The 26770-nt window shown below is 38.2% G+C and overlaps 2 protein-coding genes across 6 annotated transcripts in view; both read right to left on the bottom strand.

The window, feature by feature from the left end:
* LOC125853694 (RGS1-HXK1-interacting protein 1) overlaps positions 1-26770 on the bottom strand; it is a 1101770-nt gene that overhangs the window by 733628 nt on the left and 341372 nt on the right. The gene's annotated exons all lie outside the window — the stretch shown is intronic.
* LOC125855429 (uncharacterized) lies at positions 2903-3523 on the bottom strand. The gene has a single exon (XM_049535155.1). The coding sequence runs from the start codon at positions 3521-3523 to the stop codon at positions 2903-2905; it is 621 nt and encodes a 206-aa protein (XP_049391112.1).

Raw genomic sequence — 26770 nt, 5'->3', positions numbered from 1 at the left:
TAACTCGGGTCCTACCAAGGCAACTTCACCCACCTCAAACCAACCTATAGGATATCTACACCTCCTACCATAAAGAGGCTCATATAGAGCCATACAAATACTCGAGTGATAGCTATTATTATAAGCAAACTAAATCAAAGGCAAATGATCATCCCAATTACCCTTGAAGTCAATCACATAAGCTCTTAACATGTCTTCTAAAGTTTTGATATTATGCTCTTCTTGCCCATCTGTTTGTGGATGAAAAGTGGTGCTAAGCCTAGCACGAGTACCAAGACCATTTTGGAAAGATTTCCAAAACTGAGAAGTGAATTGAGTACCTCAATCAGATATAATGGACAAGGGCACTCCATGCAACCTTACAGTTTCACTCAAATACAACTTAACATAATCTTCCATTGAATAAGAGACTTTGACCGAAAAGTAATGAGCCGATTTTGTCATTCGGTCTACTGTAACCCAAATCGAATCATATTGTCACCGGGTACGAGGCAACCCAACAATGAAGTCCATATTCAAATCATCCCACTTCCAAGTAGGAATGCTAATATCTTGGGACAAACCTCGCAGTTTCTGATGCTCAAATTTCACTTGTTGTTAATTAGAACACTTAGCCACGAATCCCATAATATCCTTCTTCATTCCATTCCACCAATAGACCTCCCGCAAATCATGGTACATCATGGTGGATCCCGGGTGAATGGAATACGAGAACTATGGGCTTCTGACAAGATTTGTTCCCTCGAGTCATCAACATTCGTAATACATAAACGACTTTGATATCTAAGTACACCATCTCCTTTTTTGGAGAAAGCCTCAACAGTCTTTCTAAGTACTGCTTCTTTCAATTTTACCAAAATTTGGATCAAGACCTTGCTTGGCCTTCAAATCTGCCACAAAAGACGATTCTGACTCATTGTGAACCATAACACCACCCTTGGTAGAGTCTACTAACTGAACACTTATTCAGGCCAATCTATGTACATGTCATACCAATTCTATTTTACCTTCCTCTATATGGGAAACACTACCCATTCATAATCGACTAAGGGTATCCGATACTACATTTGCCTTGCTGAGGTAATAAAGAACACTTATATCATAATCTTTCAATAACTCAAGCCACCTTCTTCGGCGATGATTAAGATCCTTTTGATTAAACAAATATTGCAAACTCTTATGGTCGATAATAACATCGAAATGCAGACCATACAAATAATGCATCTAAATTTTAAAGGCAAAAACTACCGCTGCTAGTTAAAGATCATGGGTAGGGCAATTCTTTTCATGGATCTTAAGTTGTGTTGAATCATAGGCAATAACTTTCCCATTTTGCACAAGGACACATCCTAACCCAATTCTCGAGGCATCACAATAAACCACAAAACCATCCGTCCCTACCCATAAAGTCAACACCTGAGCGGAAGTAAGTCTAGCTTTCAATTCCTGAAAACTCTTCTCACATGCTTCGAACCATATGAACTTAGCCTTCTTTTGAGTCAAAGCTTTCAATGGAGTGGCAATCGAAGAAAACCCCTCAATAAACCTTATGTATTAACCAGGTAAACCCAAAAAACTTTTAATATCCAAAGGGGATAAAGGTCTAGGCCAACTCTTGACCGCATCCTCTTTCTTAGGATCTACCTCAATACCCTTACCTGAAACAATATGACCAAGAAGAGCTACAGACCTTAGCCGAAACTCACATTTGCTAAACTTTGCAAAGAGTTGTTGGTCCTTGAAAATTTACAACACAATCCTCAAATGATTATTATGCTCATCCTCACTTCTTGAATGGAACAATATATCATCTATGAACACTATTACAAACATATCAAGGTATTGTCTAAACACCCTATTAATCAAATCCAATAAATCCGTCGGAGCATTAGTGAAACCAAACGAAATGACCAAAAACTCATAATGACCATACCAGTTCTAAAAGCCATTTTTGGAATATCATCTTTCTTTGTCCTCAATTGGTGATAACCCGACCTAAGGTCAATCTTAGAAAAGTGACTTGCTCCTTGGAGTTGGTCAAATAAATCATCTAACCATGGAAGAGGATACTTGTTATTAATGGTCACCTTATTAAATGGTCGGTAGTCAATAGACATACGAAGCGAACCATCTTTCTTCTTAACAAACTAAACTACAGCACCCCATGGAGATATACTCGGTCGGATGAAACCATTATCCAACAAATCTTTCAAATGTTCCTTTAATTCCATAAGTTCTACCAAAGCCATTCGGTAAGAAGGAATAGAAATAGGTTGAGTATCTGGGATAAGGCCAATACCGAAGTCTATATCCCTTTCGGGAGGAATACCAGGTAGATTATCTAGGAACACTTCTGAAAACTCATAAGCAATGGGGACCGACTCAAGGCTATGGGTTTCAGAATCCTTATCCCTCACCCTAACTAGATGGTACATGCAACCCTTAGGAATCATCTTTCTAGCTTTAAGACAAGAGATAAACCGACCTTTTGGCATGGAATTTCCCCCTTCAACTCTAGGAAAAGCTCATTTTTGGGAACTGGAACTTGACTACACGAGTTCTACCATCAATAGATGCATAACATGAGTGCAACTAATCCATCCCAAGAATGACATTGAAATCTAGTATAACAAGCTCTACCAAGTCAACAAGAGTAACTTTATGTGATAAGGAATTGGGACACTTTCTATAGACCCTGTTAGCCATCACAGAATAACAAACAAGAGTAGAGATAGAAAAAAGGATCAAACAACACATCAGGAAGCATATCAAATCTCATAGACACATATGGCATCACAAAAGACAAGGTAGAACCAGGATCAAGTAAAGCATAAGCATCAAGTTGGAAAAATTTTAAAATAACGATAACCACATCTGGAGAACCCTCTTGTTCACCACGAGTCTAAAGTGCATAAAACATATTTTTCTTATGAGCATTCGAAACTGAACCACTTGTACCGGATGAAGGATAGGGTTGAGCCCTACGACGTTTATCTCCTACATTGTTAGCAACTGAAGGAAAATCTCTTATCTTGTGGTCCATCTTACCACAACCAAAATAAGCATTGGAACTCGTTAGACCTTTACCATCATGCTTCCTTACACACTTAGCACAATTTGGGAACAATGACCTATTAACATTCCCTCCTTGAGGTTTAGGGTTAGATACACTATTTGCGTTGAAATTAGGAGCATTGGAGGAACCTTGACCGAAAAACCTTTGTCGAAACCTTGAATGACCACGTCCACCGGACCTAGAGTATGAAGAGTTACCATTATAGATTCTTGCCCTCTTTGTCTCCCTAGACCTCTCCTTAAGTTTTTCCTCTTCAATCTGTTGGGCATGAACCATAAGATGAGAGATGTCCATATCATGGACAAGGATAGCTATACGACATTCTTTCACTACCAATTCGGACACTCCCAAAATGAACTTGCTCATCCTTGCCCTAGAGTCGACAACTATAGTTGGTGCATACTTCGACAATTGTGTGAACCTTAAAGCAGATTCCTTCACACTCATTTTCCATTGTCAGATATTGATAAACTCAAGAACTTTTGACTCCCTCATCTCAAGTGGAAAGAACCTATGAAGAAAAGTGGACTTGAACCTTTCCCATTCTTAGGGACCGGCATTTACCGGTCTTGCTACCTTCCATTGGTTGAACTATATTTGAGGAACACCCTCAAATTGATAAGAGTCCAATTCTACCTTTTCCACCGGAGTCACTCCTATAATAGCCAACAACTTGTAAACCTCATCAATGAACTCTTCAGGATCTTCCTCAACCTTATAACCATAGAACTATGGAGGATTCATCCTATTGAAGTCCCTCACTCTAGATGCCATCGTACCCACATTTGGGTTCATGGGGATCACAAATTCCCTATTGGCTTGGGCCATCACGCTTGAGCCAACGCTTGAAAAGCATTTCTAAACTCCGCATGAGGTCACTTTATCGACCAAAGGGTAAACGGAGCTTGAGGAGCTTGAAGAGGAGCTTCTTGACCAACATCATCTCCTTCGTTCCTTAGAGCATGAACCCTTCGAGTGGTAATTTCCTTTAGACCATCGGATAAGGATTAGGAGGGAGACCTTATAGAGTTAGACTCTATCAAACGAATTAGAGTGAATAAAGAAGTGAAGTTTCCTAAGCATCTAGTAGCCTCTTATTCAAAAATGTGGTGTGCTTCACACTTATGAACAAGATTCAACTTGACGTGGTCTTGAGACATCGTAGAGTCATTCTAAACCATGTGATCTCATTACCAAGATTGTCTCGACCCAGGGGTACCCTTTAGATGTAACATTGCGTACAAGACCCCGAGAAGCCTCATACAAGCCACTTAGTTTTCATAGTCAAGTTAATAGAAAATCGAAGAATTATAATACCAACACAATCAAAGTTTTATAAAATGAAGCGGAACTATAATACACTTGTCGCAAAACCCATCTAATAAAATAGAATCTTGGGACACAGCCCATACAACAATGTTCAAAACTAAAATGAAAGGAACATAACAAAAGTAGTAGCCAAATCCTCGAATACTATAAGGGCTCACCAATCTCCAACTTGCCTATATTATAGATCCTAGCCACGGGGATGAGATTCAGAACTGCTGGACCCTAGATTTGTATAAGAAAGGTAGGCAAGAGTATGCGTTAGTACAAGAATGTACTAAATATGATAACTTGCATAAACAACATAAACATAAGCATTAGTCAAAATAAGTCATAAATCCTAACAAATGCACATTATAGATCATCATAACATGTAAGAAGTACTTCTTGAAGTAACCTCAATTCATCTTTAGTCAAGACTTGGGTAGCCGCATCTAGTGTCACTCATCATGGAAGGCAAACTCAAGCAACAATCCAAGCTAATCATTCATCCTAACATAACATATTTTAGCTTAATTTTAAAGACATTGGGATTCTCCTCTTTGCCTAACTATAAAGGCTAATGGGTAATCATTACTTTCCTTAAAATAAGGATCATGGGTAGTTGCTTCTTATTCAACTTACTATGGGATCATGGGTAGTTGTCTCTAGTCCCTTTATATGACATGGGTACTCACCTCTTGTCCTTTACATCATAGGAACGTCAGTAGTTTCCTCGTGTTCAACTTCAAGGTAATTGCCTCTTATTATATCCTAAAGGATATGGGTAATCACCTCATATCCTTCTCACTTGGAGGTCAAGGGTAATCGCCTCATGCCTCTTTAATTTCTTAGTTCTTTACTTAGATTCATTTTAAGGGAGCAATCCTTTCAACATAAAATTATTCAATGCGAGAAAGCCTTTCACATTCATACATACATAAATGAAATCATATGGGAAATTCCCTTCCACAATTAATCACATCAACAATAAGAATTAATGCACATGCTTCACTCTCACAACCATTCATATCATAAAGCATCTCATATGCTTCCATCTCAAACCAATTCTAATGTATCGTGTCAACCCTATAAGATTACATCTAAACCCATAATTTCTCCTTTCATAGCATAAAGCCCATTTTTATATTAGAAAAATATGGTTTAGTCATCGGTACATGGAAATTCATCCTAAAAGCATAGAATCCACTCAATTCCTGCATAATCAACCCTAATTCCATCAATTTCATCAACATTCACAAAGACCCATTACATAGAAGAAAACTCTAACTCAAATTGGGGAATTCTACTTTCAATTGGGAGAACTTAGGGGCTCCATGGATGAATAAAGCTATCATACCTTGCTATCAAATCCCAAAAACAATTGGTTAATGGAGACTTGACCTTGAGCCCTTGCTTCACCCTTCTTCTTCTTCAAGTTCTAGAGAGAGAAATATTTAGAGACGAAGAACTTTTGTTTTCTTTTGGTTTTTTAGAAGAATGACTTGAATGGGTGACTTTGGGGTTAAAATCACTTATATATGGGTCCTAGGCTTGGGTAAAATGATATAACTTTGATTTAATTAAATCTAGAAAAGACCCATATACCCCTTAATTAAAAGAGTCCAAACCCCCATAACTAAAGGCACCACGGCCCATCAAGGACAATACAACCTGTTGTGACAGTTTTGGTCCTTTACCACTGGTTGGTTTGCACTCCTTATACCCTTCGACCCCCATGACCCTCTTCACGGATGGTCTACTGATTAACGAGTGTCCTAGTGGATCGTGGGTGGAGGTTGCCTAAGCATGCCCACTGCCTAGCCCTCTACGTTCATCACCACAACTCGTGGTCCCTACCATGAGCAATCATGGTTGTCGTCGGAGGTGATGCTTCCTTGTCTAGCTGTTGTGAGCCACCACGGGTAGCACCAAACATCTTGGTGCCCTTCACGGTCCATATGGTTCTACGTGAAGGTTGCCCAAGCTCAAATCATAGCTTGTGACCTCTCACTTGGTCTCCTACATAGACTTCTAGAGTCCAAGGTATTACATATTTGAATAACATAAACCAACCCGATTATGTACACCCCTAGTTATGGGTATTTTTGACTAGTTTGAGTTAAACGACGTAGTTTAGGCATCAAACAATGTAGTTGAAGTTCCCCAATGCATAGGAAAATGACAAAAATGACCCTAACTTAAAGCTGACGAAGTGCCACTCACTAGTGGACTGACTGGCCGTCGTTTGAACCACTGCCTGTCAACTGGGTCATGGTTCGTGACCTGTATGACATGGCTTCACTAAAATGAGCATAAAATTTTACTTTGATCTTGGATTTTAGACCACTCAGTGGCATTGGAAAGAGGATTCAATTATCTTTAATTTGGAAGGTCATTGGCCACCTAGTTCATTTTGTGCTAAAACATATGACTGTTTGAAGGTGACCCAACAACCATTTTCCTGTAAATAGCTCCTGACCCTCACCTATAGCTAGACCTACGGTCCGTAGGTCTGACAACAAACTGTATTGGTCGGCCGTGGGTGGGATCAGAGACTATTCGGTCTGCGACCCCAATGACGGGACCCCACCTACGGTCTGTGGTTTCATCAACAATCGTGGACCATAGTCGTAGATCTGATCTTTTGATCCTAAAATTTTCCTAAGTCTTCAAATCAATGACGAGACCCCATCTACGGTCCGTGGTCTGACAAACAGTCAATCGATGACTTCCGTCGGTTCTAACACTAGATCCTAAAAAAGTACATTTTTCCATCTTCTCAAGTCAAAGGTGTTACATTATTACTTAATAAGTGAGAAAAACTTGGGTAAATATTGATAATGTAATTAAATATTTATCAAATAATAAATATATCATTCTTTTTTAGATTTGATAAAACATGCTCTACACATTGCAAATGAGTATATTGAGATACTTAAAAATTTCCAAAAAGCCATGAAGTGTAGAGATTGAAATCCCCCAAATGCTACTCATGAGACCTCAAATAAATTCATTGTTTGAGGTTAAGAGAATTGACATTACAGCTTCAACTTTATGGATTAAGCTCGAAACAATGCTCCTTTGTTTGTTATGACACCTTTGGTGTATCCCTCTCTCTTTTAAGTTGGTATTTTAAGTGCATTTGTGCTCTATCATTTCTTTTTACATAAATTCGAGGATGTAGCTGAAGAGGTTCAATTGAATATCTTACGTTATAAAAAGTTACATTGTGTGTGTGTCAACACACCCACATATATTGGTCAATTTTTCAATTTTATTTTATATATGCATTTGTTGAATTCTTCACAATGAAAACTATCAGAATAATTATGGATGCAATAATATTATTTTATATATACTGATTTAAGTTCTTGATTCACTATTTATTTGTGACACTAGTGTTCAAGTCTGATCCACATAATTCAAATGGTACCGGATTTTCACACAATATGTACTTATTCCCAAACAATTGGAGTTTCATTAATTGCGACTTCAAAAAGGCCAAAAGACTAGCAAATCCAAGTGAAGGTGGATAAGAAGGATTTAGGTTTGTGTTGAAGAAAATGTAGACTTACTATTTTGCTTGTGATGAGCATCAAGGTATTTAGTGCAACACTGGAAACATGAAGTTTGATGTGATGCCTCTCAAACATTGATGTTTCTAAATTAAACACGAGCAACATGTTGTGTCTTTGCCTTAGATTTAGAACATGCATACTAATTAATTACACTTTTTATTTTTATGATTTTTGTTATTACTTGAACAAATTAAGCTAAACTTGAGTTGATTTTAATTAGTGTATATCTTTTATTTCAATAAAAATGTAGTACTTTGGAGTTTTGGAATGCATGATATTTTTTTATTAATGGTTCAGATTATTTTATGAATCTTCTACTTTATTTAATTTGTACCTCCAATGATTTAAGCAAGAAAATCATATCCATAGAGTTCCTCATAGTCAATATCTAGCCTTTTCTCGTAGCCTTTAACTACAAGTCTTGCCTTGTATCTCTTTTCATCTCCATAAATACTAATCTTTGCCTTGTACATCCTTTTAATTAAAACTGTTTTATGAGTCTTGGAAAGTATTGTTTACTTTCAAGCGTCGTTCTTCTCTATTACAGAAATATCCTTTTCTATAGATTATCTCAACCTTTTTTAACGATTTCATCAAAGTTCATCCTCCTTTAGTAATTCACAGTTTTGCAGACTTTCATCCAAGCTTTTTTGATAAAAAAGTAAATGCAACATTGATAGGAGTAGGAGGTGGAGTTGAATCCTGCACAAGTTTCATGAACTGATCATGATCTTTTATTCCTCTTTAATATCCAAAAAGTACGAAAAACATTCTCTTGTGTTTCATTCTAAGCCTCCCAATTTATTGTTGCTTCTTCACCAAATTCCACATTATGACTCACCATAACTTCGTTGTTGCTTGGGTTATAAAATATGCAGCCTATTAAACTAATATTGTAGTCAACAAGTACATGCTTGATACTTCTATCATCAAGCTATGTACTCTCTTTTCGTGACATATGAGTTTATAAGTTATGCTTTTAAAGATGCTTAAGTTCTTGACATTTGCTTTCTTCCTCTCAAATGGCCTAAAATTCTTTGTACATACGTTTGGTTGTTTTTTTTTCTATCGTCGTATTGTATGGTGGCATGATTTTTATATTAATGAATAAAATTACAAATCTAAGAGAGCTTAAACTCGGCTCATTATTCCATATTTCAACCAATAACTTCTTCACAAAAAATGAGATTCAGGTAAAAACTGTACAAGTTTTGTACAAATAAACAATTCCAGCATGATAGGAAAAAATAGATATAACATATTGCCATGACCCAAGGGTATCCCCTAGACTTAACAAGGTACATAGAACCCCGAAAGGCCCCATGTAAGCCACTTAGCATATCCTAACACAAAGCATTAGAGCAATAAAGAGAAAACCACATTCGAAGTCCAAAAATCTTTTATAAAGGAAATCAGAAGTCTAGACTTGTGTCAATTAGCCATATATTACAATACTTGAATCAAGTAGGGTCACAACCCTTACAACATAATCTGAAAGTCAACTACAAGAAAAAGGAATTACAAAGATATCATCCATCTTCGAACCATGAGGACTCACCACAAGCAAGGAGAATAGTTTAATCCAAGCTTGAACCAAATGATGACCGCCTTAAGAACCAGACCCTACACTTTGGGAAAAGTATAGGAAAATGTGGGTTAGTACAACGCACTAACTATCACAGTCATCCATAAAATCATGAAAACATACTAATAAGGTCATTTTAGTTGAAAAGCATGCACTTTACCAAGTCATAAGCATATTCAACATATAGATTATCATGACATAGTGGAAACATACCATAAATACCCTAAAAGCATACTTGTGCAATGCATGAATAATATCCCATAATCCCACCCATGCTAAGTAAAGCTTCTTGAGTAACCATAGTTCATAATTCACGTTCCTATTCATATTTTGTCATAGTGGAGATAAGCCTTAACCGACATAGACCATATGAGCTAAACATGGAATCCGGTGTTACCCACACCGAAATAGGGTTTTCCTACTTGCCTAAGGTAAGACCATGATTTGTTAGCTTTTAGGTGGATCCAATAGCTAAAGACCTATGGGGGTACATAGTTAATAGGATAAATAGATTTCTACTAGAAACCCAGACTCGACTAAGGTAGAAGGTTTCCATCTCATGAGATACATACCTTAGGAACCCGGACTTAACTAGCGTAGAAGGAACCCATTTGGAAAGCTGAATTGAACTAGCGTAAAATCTTTCATCTGATATTCAATATCCACTCATTGCTAAGCATAATTCCCATTGAGTTCATATTAATTCTTAAATTAAGTTCATATTTATGGAAGAATGTCTTAATACTCAATCCAACAAAATTCATAAGATACTTCATAGATTCAATAGGTGAGAATAGTCTTTCAACCTTAGAATCATCATATTGTGAGAAATCCATTCACATCATATCATAAGTATGCATAAACTTGTATATGAGGATAATATTTCAACAACATAAGAACTAGACAATAATCATAATCATAATCACTTTATTCTCAAAGTGTTCCTTAAGCATATTCATAAATCTCATAATCACGCATAATTCTTATACTTTGCCCCTTCAAGGACCATAAATCATATTCACTCAACACATCTAGAATTACTACATTATACATGGATATAATCATAATTCAAGTAGCCCAATAACTACTTGCATAATCTCATAACATGTTTCTTTAATCAACAAACCCATATCACAAGTTCATAATTGAGGAATATGGGGGTTTCATGGGTTCACGGGGGATTTCAACAAAAATGAATAATAAATCATCAATTCAATTATAATACATCATTAGAAACATTTTTGAAAGGAACCCATGAGATTGAAATAAAACCCAAACTTTTGGGGAAAATCACTAGTTTTGAAATTGAGTTGGGAGGGACTCCATGGATGAAGAGCTACCATACCTTAGTGAAAAAATCCAAGGAATTTGGGTAGAAACCCTAGCTTCTTGCACCCTAGATCCAACTTACTTCTTCTTCTTCCTTGAAGTTCTAGAGAGAGAATATTTGGAGAAGATGAACTCTTTGGGATTTGATTTGGGTTTTGGGAAATAATGGGGTGAATGGGTGTATTTTGACTTAAAAAAAATTATATAGGTGTATAAAAGTAAGGCAAAACGATTTCACTTTGATAGGGCTTAAAAAGGAAATACCCAAAACACCTCACACTTATAGTTAGCTGCTAGGGACCACGTGGGGCTCCACAAGCAGTGGTCATGACCACTGATGAGTCCACAATTTGGACTCATATAGGGCTATATTTTGATAGAATTAGTTTCCTCAAATGTATATTTTGTCTCAATAACTGATGTAAACCCTTAAGTTTCAGGTATTTGGATTGAGAGACAAAGCATGGACGCTATCAAGAAAAAAGGAATAAAGCGACTAAAAGAACAGAGATACGATGCCTTGAAGATTGCCTAGTCCATTAGGCGAGTCGCTGGAAGGTCCTAAATCTCACTGAATGCTCCAGTGTGCTGAGCCCCGGAAGAGAAGGTCAAGTCTGGGATGAAAAGGAGCAGTCGGCGCATCGCCAAGCAGATCCGTGAAACAACACTCTATCGCCCAATGTCTCAAAATGCGAGAATGCTGAAGGCAAAAGCAGAAAAGTGATGAACCAAGCCAAAGGGCGGATCGCCGATTGTGTCGGTGATCCCGACTAACTGCACCGAATGATCCTCCGCAGCCCAAATTTTCATACACTATAAATACTTGATTAAATTGTTAGCTTAGTATTAGAATTTAGAGACAAATTTTATTTTGGAGACTTAGAATCTTTTCAGTTTTAGTTCTTAGAGTTTTTGGAGACATTGTGCTTGAACTTGAAGATTTTCTCCTTAACTTGTTTAAATACTTTTTTCATCGTACCCACTTGATGGAAACACTTGTTGGCATCAATTTCTATATCTTTTTCATGTCTAGCTAAAACCCCAATTTTTGGGGTGTGATTTTGTGAATATCGGTTAAATTTATTGTTGGGTGTTGCTTATTGTAAGGTGATTTCATTTAGTAGTTGTGTTTGAACTTAATGAGATTGTAGTTGCAAATACAATTTCATCTTAGTGTTTTTTGCTTGGTCGAGACAGACGTTTTAAAACTAAGACTACTAAATCCATAGACGGTGGCTATTGGGTCATCGTAGGTTCAACTCGAGAGAGTGAATCCTAGGCCCTCTCCCACACTTTCAGCTAGAGAGAGTGAATAGGCTAAGGTGGAGGTTGTGCTTAAATGCGGCAACTCGGTGTTTGAGAGAAAACGAGTTGATTCGGGGTAAGTTGCTCGAGACAGAATTTACCCCCACTATAGCTTAGTTATAAATATTCAGCGATGTACTATCAATAGCATCTACCCGATAGACTCTTTTACCCCATATTCCTATCACATCTCAAGAATCCCGTCTCCCTATCTTGTTTCTTTATATTTTTGTCATTTTTTTTATCATTAATCAAATACAAAGCCCCCATTGATAATTGATGCTTAAGTCACCCCTTAGATTAAGTATGTTTTTATTCATTGGCATTTTCAGCAAATTCATCAGATAGCTTGCCTTCTTTTCGTTTACAGCTATAGGTTTACATTTTTACCCAATCTGGGAAGCGGCATCCGTTGATGAATGGTTATACAACGGTGGTCCTTATGAACTAATTGTTCTACACTTCTTACTTGGCGTAGCTTGTTACATGGGTCGTGACTATGACTGATTAGAAATTAATTTTATTTTTCTATTAATTCTCTAAACCAATCCTTGTGGAAACGATCCCTACCCTTGGTTGGGTTATATCACTACACGTAATCGTTTGCACTTGAACCGAAGTAGTGTCCTGATAGGTGAAGTAAAACACCAGCTGTCGTCCCATCTATGGTCTTGAGGTAGTGGCATGACAACCATTTCCTTTAGCTCACAAGCCCAAGGCATCTTCACTAGGGGCTCCATGATCCTCAGAGTAAGCCATGAGCCGTGGTCCCTCTCGTGGACCTTGAAGCAATGGCTAGGCTAAGCCACCCATCATGGACAATCTACTAAGACAAGTTAAAGACTACTCGCACGAGCCGTCTAAGCCTTCACGAGCCGTGAAGTGGCTCATGTGGATGGACCATTTTTTAGGCAGCCTAAGGAGGCTACTGCCTCTACCTCCACGAGTGGCACCATGACTTGTGTTGTCTACTATGGGTCGTGAAGACTCTTGTGGTCTTGGTGGGCAGTGCTTTGGCCATAATGGACAGCCTTGGCCCCTTCCCTTGGCCCTTGCCCATTTTCCTTGGCCTTTCACCTTCTCCCTTGACGTTTATCCTCACGTTTTAGCTCTAGTTTAGCCTACTAGTTTCTGAGGTGTTATAATATCTCCCCCTTGGGAACATTATTCCTCGAATGAAGATCTAGACACCTTACGAAAGTAAAGACTCAAGACTAGCAGCCCATCATGCATGCAATATCAAAATAATGCACATTACAAAGGAGGAAACTTCAACTCCTTGTAAAACATAATCAATGCAACACGAGGAAGTAAGAACTACATCTAGCAACCCATTATGCATGAAAACTCAACATTTCTCATAATCATCAGAGGAACTACCTTCTCCAACTAAAAGCATGCTCAACACAATATCATGGAGCCAATATGCAATTACTCTCAAAAGCATACTAAAGCATGTTCAATAATTCATCTAAAGAAGTCAATAGGCAACTCATACTCAATGCACAACAACATGAGGAAATTCAATCATAAAAACTCATTTTCTTACTAAACAAGAATTTCTCAAGAACATGTATAACATAAGGATATCATGGGAAAAACACATATACTCACGACTTCCAAAACAAGGAAAACTCAAAAGGAACTATTTGCCTCAAGTTTGAATAAGAGTAGAATGAAAGAGATTAGGATATCGGGACTTCATATAGGCCTCGACCTCACAAGTAGCACCCTCAACTAAGTGATTCCTCCATAAAACCTTTACGGAAGCTATTTCTTCGTTTCTCAATCTCTTGATTTTCTGGTCTAGGATCTCTATCGGAACTTCCTCATAGGAAGGACTCTAATCAACTCCCAACCCTTCTAGGGGAATAATAGATGATGGATCTCCAATACACTTCTTAAGCATACAAATATGAAATACCGGATGAACTGGGGCCAACTCATTTGGCAAATCCAACTTATAGGAAACTTTCCCAATACGCTTCAAAATTTGATATGGGCCCACATATCGGGGGCTAAGTTTTCCCTACTTGCCAAACCTCATCACACCTTTCATAGGTGAGATTTTTAGATAGACCCAATCATTAACTTCAAATTCTAAATCCCTTATTATTACATCGGCATAAGCCTTTCGCCGACTTTGGGCCATCCTCAACCTCTCTCTAATGAGTTAGACTTTCTCAATGGCCTCATAAACTAGTTCGGGACCAATTAGAGCAATTTCCCCTACTTCAAACCAACCAACTGGAGACCTACATCTCCTACCATACAAGGCTTCAAAAGGAGCCATACCGATACTTGAGTGATAACTATTATTGTAGGCAAATTCTATTAATGGCAAGTGGTCATCCCAATTACCATTGAAGTCCATAACACATTCCCTCAACATATCTTCTAATTGTTGGATGGTAAGCTACGCTTGCCAATCAGTTTGGGTATTAAAAGTTGTGATAAGCTTAACCTTAGTACCAAGCCCTTTTTTGAAGGACTTCCAAAAGTGTGAAGTAAATTGAGTACACCAATCCAAAATAATAGTTAAAGGAACCTCATGGATCTTCACTCTCTCTCTTATATATAACTTGGCATAGTATTCTGCCAAAAAAGAAACCTTGACGGGAATGAAGTGGGCTGATTTGTCATCCGATCTACAATGACCCAAATAGAATCATGTTGCCTTCGGGTACGAGGCAAACCCACAATAAAATCTATATCAATCTCTTCCCACTTCTAAGTGGGGATTGCTATACTTTTGGATAAGCTTCCCAGGCTTTGATGCTCAACCTTAACTTGTTTACAATTAGGACATTTGGCTACAAATACCGCAATATCTCTCTTCATACCATTCCACCAATAGACTTCCCGTAGGTCACGGTACATCTTGGTGACTCCCGGATGAATAGAATACCGAGAACTATGAGCTTCCTCTAAAATTTGCTCCCTCAAACCATCAACATCTGAAACAAATAATCGACATTGGTACCTAAGCACCCCATCTCCCCTTTGGGAGAAATCCTCAACAGACTTATTGAGTACCAACTCTTTCAACTCAACTAATATATGATCAAAGCCTTGCTTAAACTTCACATTCTTCACAAAGGATGATTCGGAACCATTATTGACCATGACACCACCCTTGGTGGAATCCACTAGTTGAACACCTAACCTGGCCAACCTATGAACATCACGAATTGATTTATTTCTTTTCATCCTCTATATGAGCTACACTACCCATAGACAATCTACAAAGAGCATCCGCTACAACATTAGCTTTGCTGGGTTGATAAAGAAAACTCATGTCATAGTCCTTCAATAATTCTAACCACCTCCTTTGTCGAAGTCCTTTTGACTAAACACATATTGTATCGGTAAACACATATACTTGTACCCCATATATGTAATGCCTCCATAATTTTAAGGGAAAAACAACCGCCGATAACTCAAGGTTTATGGGTAGGATATTTCTTTTCATGGACATTAAGTTTCCTTCAACCATAGGCAATAACCTTAACATTTTTCATAAGCATAATCCCAACCCAACTCTAGAGGCATCACAATAAACCACAAAACCATTTATATCCTCCGGTAAGGTCAACACCAAGGTGGAAGTAAGTCTATCTTTCAATTCTTGGAAACTTTTCTCACTAGCTTCCGAATACTCACACTTGGCCTTCTTTTGAGTCAAAGCAACAGAGGAAAACTCCTCAACAAACCTCCTATAGTAACCGGCCAAACCCAAAAAGCTTCTAATGTCGGAAGAAGATAAAGGTCTAGGTCAACTCTTGACCGCATTCATTTTATTAGGATCTACCTCAATACCCTTGCTTGACACAATATGAACAAGGAATGCTACAGACCTTAACCAAAATTCACACATTCTAAACTTTGCAACAAGTTGATGGCCTTAAGAACTTGCAATACAACCCTCAAATGGTCATTATTCTTATCCTCACTCCTTCAATAGATCAAAATATCATGGATAAACACTATCACAAACATGTCAAGATAGTGCCAGAACACTCTATTCATTAAGTGCATGATCGCCGCCGGAGCATTTGTCAAGACAAAGGACATTACTACAAATTCATAGTTACCATGTCTTGTTCGGAAAACCATCTTTGGAATATCAACCCCTCTCACCCTCAATTGGTGATAACTCGAATGAAGATCAATCTTAGAGAAATAACTAGCCCCTTGAAGTTGGTCAAACAAGTCATCTAATCTTGGACGGGGATGGATACTTGTTCTTAATGGTCACTTTGTTCAATTGACGATAATCGATGTACATCCTAAGAGACCTATCTTTCTTTTTAACAAACAACACTGGAGCACCCCATGGAGAAATACCTAGTTAAATAAAACCCTTGTCTAGTTAATCCTTTAGTTGCTCTATCAACTCCTTTAACTCCGCCGGAGCCATTCTATAAGGCAGAATGGAGATAGGTTGCGTATCCAGAATAAGGTTAATACCAAAATCTATTTCCCGCTCGGGAGGAATACCGGGCAAATCATCGAGAAAAACTTTTGGGAACTCATTAACTACCGAAACCAAATCTAGCGAAGGGGTTTCAAAATCCATATCCCTCACCCTAACAAGATGGTACATACACCCTTTGGAGATCATGTTCCTAGCTTTAAGACAAAAGACAAATTGACCTCTAGGCATAGAATTTTCCCCTTTTCCACTCAAAGATAGGCTCATCCAGAAATTGGAATTTACCCACCCGAGTTCAATAATCAATAGAGGCATAACATGCATGCAACAAATCCATACCCAAAATCACATCAAAGTCTAACATGTCTAACTCTACCAAATCCACCAAACTAACTCTATGGGACAAGGAAACAGGGCATCTTCTATAAACCCTCTTAGCCACCACAGAATCACCAACTTGGGTAGAAACCAATAAAGGCTCTAATAACACTTTGGAGAGTATATCAAACTTCATAGCCACATAAGGTGTCACAAAGGACAAAGTAGCACAGGGATCTAAGATGGCATTTACATCAATAAGAAACACTTTTAACATACCAGTAACCACATCCGGGGAGCTCTTTGGTCACCTCGTGATTAAAGAGCATAAAAGTGGTTTTTCTTTTGGGCATTGAAGTTTGAACCGCTTGGAGGAGATTGCTTTCCCTCTCTTCCCTGAACCTTAAGAATTGGACAATATCTCACTCTATGACCACTCTTTCAACAACCATAGCAACCATCTGTGCTAACTAGGCACTTACCATTATGTTTCTTACTGCACTTAGCACAAGTAGGACTAGACATAGAAGATCCACCACCATTGCCTCCTTGAGGTTTAGAGATTGAAACCCTATCTTTGTTTACCTTTGGAGCACTAGAAGAGCTTTGGTTAGAAAACCTTTGTCTAAACCTTAGTCAACCTTGTCAATCGGGCCCGCTCTTACCGGCATATGGTTCTTCCATTGAGTATACCATACTTGAGAAACAATCTTCAATTGGTAAGCGGCTAACTCCGCTTTTTCTACCGAAGTCACCCTCATATTGTCAAGTATTTTATAAACATCTTCCACAAATTCTTGAGGATTCTCTCCCACTTTGGAGCCATGAAACTCAGGAAGGTTCATTCTAGCAAAATCCCTATCCCTTGAAGCAGCCAAATTATAATTCACCGAAGTTACAACTTCTCCATTGGCTTGAGTCATCATGACTTAAGCCAACAATTGGATAGAAGACCTAAACTTCGCATGGGTCGCATTCTCAACCACATGATCAACCAGAGCTTGATTATCTTAAGGAGGAGCTCATTGATTCACATTCTACTATTTAATCCATCTAGAGTTAGCCTTTCGTGTATTCATATTCTAAAGACACAAGAGAAGAATTAGAAGGAAGACCTTATAGAGTTAAAACTCTATCGCACAACTTAAGAGTAATGAAATAAGTGAAATTTCCTAAACATCTTATAGCCTCTCATTCATAAATGTGGCACGCTTTACACTTATGAACTTGACTCTATTAGACGTGGCTTATGAGACATCATCCTAGAATTATTCTAAACCTTGTGCTCTGATTACCAAGTTTGTCACGATCCAAGAGTACCCCCTAGACGTAACAAGGAACATAGAACCCTGAAAGGCCCCATGTAAGCCACTTAGCATATCATAACATAAAACATTAAAACAATAAAGAGTAAAATGCATTTCAAGTCCAAAATTCTTTTATAAAAGAAAGCAGAAGTCTAGACTTGTCTCAATTAGACATCTATTACAATACTTGAATCAAATAGGGTCACATCCCTTACAACATAATCCGAAAGTCAAATACAAGAAAAGGGAACTACAAAGATATCATCCATCCACAAACCATGAAGACTCATCACAAGCAAGGAGAATAGTCGAATCCAAGCTTGAACCAAAAGATGACCGCCTTAAGATCCGGACCCTATACTTTGGGAAAAGTATAGGAAAATATGGGTTAGTACAAAAAATGCACTAAGTATGATAGCCATGTATAAAATCATGAAAACATGCTAAAAAAGACATTTTAGTTAAAAAGCATGCACTTCACCAAGTTTAAGGATCATCATGAAGATTAGTGTAAAAGCATAAGTCATAAGCATATTTAACAGATAGATCACCATGACATAGTGGAAACATACCATAAATCCCCTCAAAGCATACTTTTGCAATGCATGAATAAGATCTCATAATCCCACCCATGCTAAGTAAAGATTCTTGAGTAACCATAGTTCATAATTCATGTTCATGTTCATATTTTGTCATAGTAGGAATAAGCCTTAACCTCCATAGACCATGTGAGCTAAACATGGAATCCGGTGTTACCCACACCAAAAATGGTTGTCCTACTTTCCTAAGGTAAGACCATAGTTTGTTAGCTTTTAAGTGGACCCACTAGCTAAAGACCTATGGGGGCACATAGTTGATGGGATAAGGAGATTGCTGCTAGAAACTTGGACTCGACTGAGGTAGAAGGTTTCCATCTCAATAGATACATACTTTGCGAAACCAGACTCATTAGCGTAGAAGGAAAAATGGAAAGCCGTACTCAACTAGTGTAAAAGCTTTGATCTCATAATCAATATCCACTATGTGCTAAGAATAATTACCATTGACTTCATATTAAGTCTTGACCTAAGTTCATATTTATGGAATAGTGTCTTAACACTCAATCCAACATAATTCATAAGATAGCTTATACATTCAGTAGGTGAGAATAACCTTTCAACCTTAGAATCATCATATTATGAGAAAACCTTTCACATCTTATAATAAGCATAAATAAGTGTGTATGTGAGAATAATCTTTCAACAACACTACAACTAGATCATAATCATAATCACTTTACTGTCAAAATGTTCCTTAAGCATATTCATCAATCTCAAAATAATGCATAATTCTCATACTTTGCCCCTTCAAGGACCATATATCATATTCAATCAACACATCTATAATTACTACATTATACATGGATATAATCATAATTCAAGTAACCCAATCACTACTTGCATAATCTCATAACATGCTTCTATAATCAACAAACCAACATCAGAAATTCATAATTGAGGAATATGAAGGTTTCATTTGTTCAAGGGGAATTCAAAATAAATCAACAATAAATCATAAATTGATTCATAATACATAATTAAACTATCATTAGGAACGTTTTTAGAAGGAACCCATGCGATTGAAGTCAAACCCTAACTTTTGGGGAAAATCACTAGTTTTGAAATTGAGTTTGTAGGGACTCCATGGATGAAGAGATACCATACCTTAGCGAAGAAATCCAAGGAATTTGAGTACAAACCTTAGCTTCTTGCACCCTAGCTCAAACTTCCTTCATCTTCTTCCTTGAAGTTCTAGAGAGAGAATATTTGGAGAAGATGAACTCTTTGGGATTTGATTTGGGTTTTGGGAAATAATGGGGTGAATGGGTGTATTTTGACTTAAAAGACTTAATAGGTGTATAAAGTAAGGCAAAATGACATCACTTTGATAGGGCTTAAAAAGAAAATACCCAAAACACCCCTTAATTAAAGTGAGCTGTCAAGGACCACATGGGGCTCCACGAGCCGTGGTCATGACCACAAGCCGTGGTCCCATTCGTGGTCTTGAGGCAGTGGCGTGGCAACCATTGCCTTTAGCTCACAAACCCAAGGCATCTTCACGAGGGGCTCCACAAGCTATGGAGCAACCCACAAGCGGTGGTCCCTCTCGTGGACATTGAGGCAGTGGCTAGGCCAAGCCACCCTCCACTGGCAATCCACTAAGACAAGTTCAAGACCACTCCCACGAGCCATGAAGTGACTCGTGTGGAGGGGCCATTTTTTAGGCAGCTTAAGGAGGCTACTGCCTCTACCTCCATGAGTGGCACCATGACTCGTTTTGTCCACTATGGTTCCTGAAGACCCTCGTGGTCTTGGTGGGATGTGCCTTAGCCATAATGGGCAGCCTTGGCCCTTGCCCATTTTCCTTGGCTCTTGGCCTTCTCCCTTGACGTTTACCCTCAGGTTTTAGCTCTAGTTTATCCTACTAGTTTCTGAGGTGTTACACATCTTAACATAATATATGTTGTCCTTAATACCAATATTCTCAGTAGGTATAATAAGTGAAGGATCACCCATAAACTTTTTCAACATAGAAATGTGGAATACCGCATGGACTGCTACTAACATTGATGATAGATCCAACTCATAAGCTATATTGCCAATTCTCTTCGATATCCTGTAAGGAAAAATATACCAGGGACTGAGTTTACCTTTCCAAATCTCATAACACTCTTTATGGGTGAAACCTTCAAGTAAGCCTAATCATCCACCTCAAACTCCATGTCTATTCTCCTAACATCTGTATAGGATTTCTGACGACTTTTCACTGGTTCAACCTTTCTTAAATGAACTTCACTTTCTCCATAGCTTGATGAACAAAGTCTGGTCCTATTAATCCAGGTTTACCAACCTGAAACCATCCAATAGGAGATCTACATTTCCGCCCATAAAGAGCCTCATAAGGAGCCATGTAGATGCTAGAGTGATAATTGTTGTTGTAAGCAAACTCTATGAGAGGTGAATGATCATCCCAATTACCCTTTAAATCGATCAAACAAGCCCTCAACATATCCTCTAAAGTCTAAATCGTACGCTTTGCTTGACCATCAGTCTGAGGATGAAAAGCAGTACTCAAATTTATCTTCGAACCCAAACCTTTTGGAAAGACTTCCAAAACTGTGCAGTGAATTGTGAGCCTCTATCTAAAATGATGGACACAAGAACTCCATGAAGTCTGGCTGTAAACTTTTGCCGAAAAGGTAGTCTTTACCGGCAAGAAATGAGTTGATATAGTCGTCCGATCTACAATCACCCAAAGCGAATCTTGCTGCCTGAGAGATCGCAGAAACCCAGTAACCATACTGATCATCTCTTACTTTTATTCTGAAAGATTTATGTTCTGAGGCATACGACCATGCCTTCGGTGTTCTACTTTTATTTGTTGGCAATTCGGGCACTTAGCAATAAACTCTGCAACACACCTCTTTATACTACTCCACCAATAGACTTCTCTCAAGTCACAGTACATCTTTGTGGAATCGGGATGATTAGAGTCTCTAGAACTATGGGCCTCTGCCATGATCCTCCCGTGAAGCTAAACAACCTTTAGCACACATAATCTATATTGATACCTCAAATACACCATGTCCCCCTTGTTCAAAAGCCATCACTTTTTGCTTATGAACATTTACCCTCAATTCAACCAAAACAGGGTCTTGGTCTTGTTTCTCCTTCACATCAGACACTAGTGATGATTCAGCACCATTCATCACCGCCAACCCACCTTTATTAGAATCATCAACCTGACTCCCAATCTTGCAAGTATGTGCACATATTTGGCTAATTCTTTCTTGCTTTCCTTAATATGAGCATAACTTTCCATAGACAACTTCCTCAAAGCATGAGAAACAACATTAGCTTTGCCAGGGTGATAGAGGATACTCATATCGTAATCCTTGAGTAATTCTGACCACCTCCTCTGTCTTAGATTAAAATCTTTCTGGCTAAAACATACTAAAGTCTCTTCTGATCGGTGAACACATCTATATGAACACCATAGAGATAATGATGTCAGTTTTTCAAAGAAAATACTTCAACGGCCAACTGAAGATCATTCATTGGGTAATTCTTCTTGTAGATCTTAAGTTGTATGCATGCATAAGCTATAAGCTTACCATTTTGCCTAAATGCACAACCCATTCCAACTCTGGACGTATCACAATACAAAAAAAAACCTTATGTACCCTCTTGTAGGGTCAACATTGGGAAGTAATTAACCGGGTTTTCAATTCTTGAAATCTTTTCTCACAAGCTTCAAACCATTGAAACTTCACTATCTTTTGAGTCAATTTTGTCAAAGTTGATGGAATAGATGAAAAGCCCTCGAAAAATCTCCTATATTAACCAGCCAATCTCAAGAAACTCCTAATATCAGTTCTAGATGTGGGTGTGGGCAAGTTCAACACTTCCTTCAATCTTCTGTGTGTCAACTCCAATCACTTCCCCAAAAACAATATGGCCTAAGAACTCCACAAACTAAAGCCAAAACTCACATTTAGAAAACTTGGCATACAACTCCTTATCTTTGAGAGTTTGGAAAACTATTATGAGATGACTAGAATAATCTTACTCATTTCTTGAATAAATCAGGATGTCATCAATAAACACAATAACAAACATGTCAATATATGGCTTAAACAATTCTTTTATAAGGTCTATGAATATTGTAGGAGCATTAGTAAAGTCAAATGACATAACAAGAAACTCACAGTGACCATAACCGGTCCTGAATGCTGTCTTTGGGATGTCACTTACTCTCAACTAATGATAGTAAGATCTAAGGTCTATCTTAGAAAAACAGGTGGCATCCTGAAGTTAATCGACGAGGTCATCATTTCTCGGAAGAGGATACTTATTCTTAATAGTTATTTTGTTCAATTTGCAGTAAGAAATACATATCCTAAAAGACCCATATTTCTTCCTCACAAATAAAATTGGAGCGCCCCAAGGTGAGACACTAGGTTGAATAAAACCTTTATTAAGAAGGTCTTTCAACTACTTTTTGAACTTCTTCAACTCATTTAGACCCATTATGTATGGCGGTATAGACATAGGTCGAGTATCGGGAAGAATGTCTATGCCGAAATCTATTTCTCTCTTGGGAGTGACTCCGGGAAGATGATCTGGAAACTCACTCATTACTGCAACTGATCGAATAGGTGGTGTCTCAACACTAGAGTCATTAACTCAGACTAAGTGATAGATGCACCCCTTCGAGATTAACTTTTTGGACTTAAGGTATGAAATAAAATGACCCTTAGGTACCGCTGAACTCCTCCTCCACTCTATAACTAGCTCATTAGGAAACTGGAACTTAACTACTCGAGTTTTACAATCAATTGAGGCATAGCAAGCAGAAAGCCAGTCCATACTTAGAAAAACATAAAACTCTACCACGTCTAACTCGACTAAGTCAGTTACGGTGTCCTAGTGATTGACAGAGATGGTACAATCACGGTAAACTCTCTCGGATAGAATAGAATCACCAACAAGTATGGAAACACTGAAGGGGTCAAGAAGTTATTTGGGAAGAATATAAAATCTCATATCAATATAATGAGTCACAAAAGATAGACCCGCACATGGAACAAGTAATGCATATACATAAAAAGTAAAGACTTTGATCATACCAGTTACAACATTTGGTTCATTCTCCTTCTCTTATCGACTAGTTATAACNTCTTGTAGATCTTAAGTTGTATGCATGCATAAGATATAAGCTTACCATTTTGCCTAAATGAACAACCCATTCCAACTCTGGACGTATCACAATACACAAAAAAATCTTATGTACCCTCTTGTAAGGTCAACATTGGGAAGTAATTAACCGGGTTTTCTATTCTTGAAATCTTTTCTGACAAGCTTCAAACCATTGAAACTTCACTATCTTTTGAGTCAAATTTGTCAAAGTGGATGGAATAGATGAAAAGCCCTCGACAAATCTCCTATATTAACCATCCAATCCCAAGAAACTCTTAATATCAGTTCAAGATGTGGGTGTGGGTAAGTTTAGCACTGCCTTCAATCTTCTATGTGTCAACTCCAATCCCTTCCCCAGAAACAATGTGGCCTAAGAACTCCACAAACTAAAGCCAAAACACACACTTAGAAAGCTTGGCATACAACTCCTTATCTTTGAGAGTTTGGAAAACTATTCTGAGATGACTAGAATAATCTTCCTCATTTCTCGAATAAATCAGGATGTCATCAATAAACACGATAACAAACATGTCAATATATGGCTTAAACAATTTTTTTATAAGGTCTGTGAATATTGTAGGAGCATTAGTAAAGTCAAATAACATAACAAGAAACTCACAGTGACCATAACGGGTCCTGAATGCTGTCTTTGGGATGTCACTTACTCTCCACTAATGATAGTAAGATCTAAGGTTTATCCTAGAAAAACAGGTGGCATCTGAAGTTAATCGACGAGGTCATCATTTCTCGAAAGAGGATACTTTTTCTTAATAGTTATTTTGTTCAATTTGCAGTAAGAAATACATATCCTAAGAGACCCATATTTCTTCCTCACAAATAAAATTGGAGCGCCCCAAGGTGAGACACTAGGTTGAATAAAACCTTTATTAAGAAGATCTTTCAACTACTTTTTTAACTTCTTCAACTCATTTAGACCTATTTTGTATGGCAGTATAGACATAGGTCGAGTATCGGGAAGAATGTCTATGCCGAAGTCTATTTCTCTCTTGGGAGTGACTCCGGGAAGATGATCTGGAAACTCACTGGAACTGACTGAATAGGCGGTGTCTCAACACTAGAGTCATTAACTCAGACTAAGTGATAGATGCACCCCTTCGAGATTAAATTTTTGGACTTAAGTTATGAAATAAAATGACCCTTAGGTACCGCTGAACTACTCCTCCACTCTATAACTGGCTCATTAGGAAACTGGAACTTAACTACTCGAGTTCTACAATCAATTGAGGCATAGCAAGTAGAAAGCCAGTCCATACTTAGAATAACATAAAACTCTACCATGTCTAACTCGACTAAGTCAGTTATGGTGTCCTAGTGATTGACAGAGATGGTACAATCATGGTAAACTCTCTCAGATAGAATAGAATCACCAACAAGTATGGAAACACTGAAGGGCTCAAGAAGTTATTTGGGAAGAATATAAAATCTCATATCAATATAATGAGTCACAAAAGATAGACTCGCACATGGAACAAGTAATGCATATACATAACAAGTAAAGGCTTTGATCATACCAGTTACAACATTTGGTTCATTCTCCTTCTCTTAGAGACTAGTTATAACGTACAGACAGTTTGCTCCTTCGCTTGTCCTTGAAGTAGTTCCTCTAGGTGTTGTTCTGCCTGTCAGAGCCACCGAAGAATATTGGGCTCTATTTCCCCCATTATCATTATCCTGCATGTTCTTAGGGCACTCTCTCATGAAGTGACATGTCTAACCACATTTGAAACTGCTAGTGGAGCTGTCACGACACACTCCTAGGTGGTTTCTACAACAGTAGCACATGTATGAGTCTGATTAGCCCATTGTGCCACACTCCCCTGAGATTCAGTAGGTCGAGCTCTGAAGTTCTGCGAATTCTGATTCTTCAACTCACCATTGTTTTTTTGGTGCACGTGCGCTAGAAGATAATGGAGCAGGTCTAATTGGCCTTTGTTGAAAAAAGGACCGCTTCGCATTACCGACCTTGTGCTGTCCGTACTCGTTACATATTTTCTTGGCTTTCTTGTGATGTAACTCTTCCCTATCTCTAAACATGTCTTCCTCAACCAGCTTCCATTGGATCATAAGCCTTGCTATGTCCATATCCCCTATAAACATAGAAGCCTTACCCTCTTTGTTTGCCAAGAGGGACAGTCCAGACACAAATAGACTCATCCCTCTCCTAACATCAACAAACATCTTGAGAGCATAATGGGACTGTTGAGTGAACTTGAGGTTGTACTTATGCACACTCATGGACTCCTGCTTAAGAGTGAGAAATTCTTTTACCTTTGCCTGTCTCAGCTCACGTGGAAAGAAACGCCCCATGAAGATACTTTAAAACACATCCCAACTGCCAATCGGTGCCCCTTCAACCTTGCTCTTTTACCATTGGTCGTACCAAATCCTAGTAACGCCCTTGACTTGGTTTGTAGCTAAATCCACTTTATCAACATCGATAACATGCATAACCTCAAACACCTTCTACAACTCATCCAAAATGTTCCCTAAATCCTTAGTGACATTTGACCCGATGAATTCTTAAGGATTCATCCTCAAGGAACTCACGGATCCTTGATGTATCAGCCACATCANATGCATGTTATCGATGTTGATAAAGTAGATTTAGCTACATACCAAGTCAAGGGCGTTACTAGGATTTGGTACGACCAACGGTAAAAGAGCAAGGTTGAAGGGGCACCGATTGGCAGTTGGGATGTGTTTAAAAGTATCTTCATGGGGAGTTTCTTTCCACGTGAGCTGAGACAGGCAAAGGTAAAAGAATTTCTCA

Source organism: Solanum stenotomum, chromosome 1, assembly GCF_019186545.1.
Source record: "Solanum stenotomum isolate F172 chromosome 1, ASM1918654v1, whole genome shotgun sequence".
NCBI classification, from domain to species: domain Eukaryota; kingdom Viridiplantae; phylum Streptophyta; class Magnoliopsida; order Solanales; family Solanaceae; genus Solanum; species Solanum stenotomum.
This window is presented reverse-complemented; position numbering and strand designations above follow the sequence as displayed.